This window comes from Vigna radiata, unplaced genomic scaffold, assembly GCF_000741045.1.
Source record: "Vigna radiata var. radiata cultivar VC1973A unplaced genomic scaffold, Vradiata_ver6 scaffold_228, whole genome shotgun sequence".
Lineage (NCBI taxonomy): Eukaryota > Viridiplantae > Streptophyta > Magnoliopsida > Fabales > Fabaceae > Vigna > Vigna radiata.
In genome coordinates, this window is record NW_014543255.1 from 61,654 (window position 1) to 65,701 (window position 4,048).

The 4,048-nt window shown below is 31.3% G+C and overlaps 1 protein-coding gene across 2 annotated transcripts; it reads right to left on the bottom strand.

The window, feature by feature from the left end:
* Window positions 1–1,075: 1,075 nt before the first annotated feature.
* LOC106753398 (protein CRABS CLAW) lies at window positions 1,076–3,554 on the bottom strand. 2 transcript variants are annotated; one of them, XM_022777510.1, is made up of 7 exons: window positions 3,499–3,554; window positions 2,632–2,763; window positions 2,308–2,413; window positions 2,101–2,149; window positions 1,624–1,699; window positions 1,411–1,467; window positions 1,076–1,257 (listed from the first exon to the last, which is right to left on the bottom strand). In XM_022777510.1, the coding sequence occupies exons 1-7, from the start codon at window positions 3,532–3,534 to the stop codon at window positions 1,249–1,251; spliced, it is 465 nt and encodes a 154-aa protein (XP_022633231.1). In that variant the 5' UTR covers window positions 3,535–3,554; the 3' UTR covers window positions 1,076–1,248. The 2 variants fall into 2 exon arrangements, with proteins under 2 accessions (XP_022633231.1, XP_022633230.1); XM_022777509.1 differs by lacking the exon at window positions 3,499–3,554 and adding an exon at window positions 3,163–3,419.
* Between the last annotated feature and the right edge of the window lie 494 nt (window positions 3,555–4,048).

Consider the following 4,048-nt stretch of genomic DNA (forward strand, 5'->3'; position numbering starts at 1 on the left):
ACATTGAAAGCTTTCAACACAACAACTAGATTTAGAGACAACAACAATTGTTACAAACGAAGGTTGAATAGTAAAGGAACAAGTAGCAACTGAAAAAGTTTTTAGAGTTGAACCAGCAAGTAAAACAGACAAGTTAGAAGGGCTCAGATTGAAGGATTGGAAATGTATGCAATAAAAAAAAATGCCATATTTGTAGACGCAGTTTTAGTATGGGCAAATATTTCATAATTTCAAAAAGCTTGTCCTGTTTTTTATTTTGTAACCAGAATATTCGGAATGTATGGTTTTTTTTGGAAGGTACAAATTAACAAGCAATTTTACTGTAATATTATGTATACAAGTTAGAACACCCTAAGTGTTTTATTTATTACGATATGAGTTTTTTTTTTTTTTTCTTTTGTTGATTAAGAAGATCATTTTATACATGATTGGGGTTTTGGAATTTATTAAGTAAACATATAGATATTAATTTATTTAAAAAGTAATATGACGATAGCTATTTTTTTATTTATTGTTTTTGAAATCCAGTGCTTAGGATTAACTATTCCTTATAATCATTAGACTTTAAGAAAATAAATGGTAAAAGTGATGAATAATTTTTAAAAATATAGAAGAGCTACCTTTTTCACGTGGAATAAATTAATTGATATTCCAATTTTCGTTATTTTTAGTTGCGTTAGGGGCAAGACCCCAAGAAAATATTACCCATATTTAAAAAATGTTTAATTAATAGGTGGTTATATTTTAAGAATATTATTTAATATAATAAAATGAGAGGATCCAACTTTCAACATAAAAAAAGTACAGTTTCTCATGCAAATTGTAGATATAAATTATAAACCCCAACTAGGTTATAGTATATGTTTTCAAAACTAGATTGGAGCATAAGGCACTTTAGTCATGCGAGAATCCGTTGAATGAAAATGCATCATTATTTTCAAGCTCTTTGAATTTATCCTATAAACATTTTCCAATATATTATCAGAAAATGGGATAACACGTACTTAAGCATAACCATTTTAGATTAACAAATATTTAATTAGTACTAAGTACATATTGGCACACAAGTCCTGCCTTCTTTAATTAAACACATTTCAGATCAACATGAAGACACAAAGTTCATCTCGACACTGTAGGAAATTAAAAGATATAGATGTAGAAAATGAACACCTAATTAAATATAACTAAGTGACACCTAATTAAGTTAACTTGCTCCAATTCTCTCTGAACCATAATGCAACAGCTCCATCAATCTGCCTGCACAAAGTTAATGAAAATTACACATAATTAATAATGGGTTAAATTATTCATTTAATTAAACAAATGTAAGAATCAAAAGAATAAAATTAATACAATTATGATAAATGATTAAACTTTAATATATAATATATAAGGATAAGAAATTCTTACATTAACTTTACTTGCAGAAACTGAACTGGTTGGTGAATTTGGAATGAACCTTGCCCACTGTTAATTAGTTGTTCAGCACAAGAAATTAGGAATATTATATATATATATGAATTAAAATGTCTTGTGAGTTTCAAGAAACCTTAAGGTAGTTATAAGCATGCGCAGTACTAACCCTAAAGCCTAAACTGAGGGTTAGAATAAAAAAATAATTACATTTTTTGCAGCAGCGCTGAAAGCTTCTCGATGTGGGATTTCAGGGTTCGCTGCTTTGATGCGCTGTATCTCCTCTCTGACATGCACAGCAAAATCAACCAACTTGTGAATGTTATACAATGAGTATGAATATTTCATTTGGAAACTAGTTTAAGATGATATGAAAGTGACTTATGATGACCTTTATATATATATATATATATATATATATATATATATATATATATATATATATATATATATAAATAAATATAGATCTTTCTAATAAGCCTTTTCAGAAAGGATTAGTCTGCTTCATAAGCAATCAAACTGATGAAAAAAGTTACATTTCACGATAACCAATTGAAGGAAAAGAAACTCAGTTAAAGTGTTTAGGGAATAAGAGAGAATGAGATAGTGCACCGTGTGGTGATGGTATGGGTGGGCTGTGTTTGTGATAGCAAAAGACAAAAAAAGTACAATTTCATTTGCACTTACTTCATGAAACGATTGTATGCAGATGGGAGACGATGCTTTTTCTCAGGTGCTGCCAAATGAAAAAGAGAAGAAAAGAAACAAGAACACATATATAAGTTTACATGGTTGGAGTTGAGAAAAACACATCATATGATTATGTAAGTGTCATGTTATATTTGTTTGGAGAGGGTTCTGAAAAGGGTTGTTCAATCTGTGTTAACTACGTACGTTTCACAACAAATGATGCTGCTTTTGGGGACACTGACTCGTTGGATGTGGTTGGTGAGGAAGATGAAGACGATGCTTGTCCCTTTTTGGCATTACTGTAAAACCCCTGCTGGAAACAAAACAGATGGTGCTTACATACTCTCACTTTTTCTCTAACCAACCATCACTATACTATTGATCTCAAAGTAAAAACCTATATACGCACAAATATAGCATAACAAGAAGAAGAAAACTGAAAGACAAGTATTGCATAGTGCAGAATATAGATGGCGTATATGGTTGTTGATGAATTGATATTAATAATTAATTATGAAGGTACACAACCTGGAGACTGAGGGTGTGATCAATGCTTTGGTTTTGAGAATTTGGGGGTCTGGTGCTCAGAAAGGAGAGGTTGCTGCAGTGGCCACACTTCACTGTCACAGTGTCTAACAGCCTCTTGCATGGGATACCAACCTGCACAAACATCAACATGACCCTACATGTAAATATTTCTAGTCCCCTCTTTCAATTTTAGGAAACATTATTTTTTGTTAATGTACTTCTGAGTACTACTACCTGTACTAGTTATCTTAACAAATTATTAGTTTTTCTAATAAAATGTTTGACAATCATTTTCAAATAGCTACATACAAGGTTTCGTGGTCATGTTCTGATGTATCATGATATTGCAAAAATTTGTTAACACAAATAATGTGATGCTGCAACTGAAATCATATCTGCAGACCCTTTATGAAAGCTTGGATATTTATAGTTGTATGATAGATAGAAGTTAACGTTATGATAGACAGTAACATAAATAAATAAATAACAGCATGAGTGATGGCTGGTGTGTTTATTTTGCAGTGAGGTTACCGCGAGGACAGTGTTGCAGAAGTTGCAACGAACGTAGCAGAGGTGTTCAGATGGTGGAACCAGGTCCATGGTGAGTTTGTCTTCGTGGTTCATATTTCGAAGGAACAAGGGTTAGGAGGAGAAGAGTGAAAGAGGAGTGAGTAGTAGGTTTAGCAGAGGGAGGAAAATGTTGCAGTTGTAGGGTTTAAGATAACAATTTGAAAGGGTCAGTGGGTGATATATAGGAATAGGAATTGGAAGATATATAGATAGATGAAGTTGTGTTGGGTTGTGATGTGTTGTTGTGTTGTTGTGTTGTGTTGTGTTGTGGGGTAGCGTCAAAAAGAAGAGTTTTACCACTTGGTCTTGTAGTAGTACAATTTGCTGCAGCATTATATTGCACGCTTTGTTTCCAGACATGACCTGCATCAAACACTGACACTAATTAACCATCTACAATCTCCAAAATATTGTTACTTTATCGCACATGTATACATGTATATATATTTATCTATACTCATCCTTTTTCAAATACAACTTTATTTCATTCTGTTAATCATCAATGTAGCTAGTTTGATTTTCGATAATCAACGTTAAAAAGTGTAACTTTTCCATTAATGAAAAAACAAATTTAACTTTTAGCCAAATGTTAACAAGTTTACTCATTCTGTTATAATCATCAATCACTTTATTTTTAAATTTAAGGTTTATAGGGTCACTCAGGGTTGAATGGTTAAAAGAATCTGCAGAAATTTAACAAGTTCACTATTTCATTGGCATGACTCATTCTGTATGCATTATTGCATTTGCATGTCTTAAGTTTATTATCCATGAAAAATGTAATTAAAATTGAATTTTGAGATATTTTCAAGAAAATTTTTATCCCAGTTTTTCAATAAAATATTGA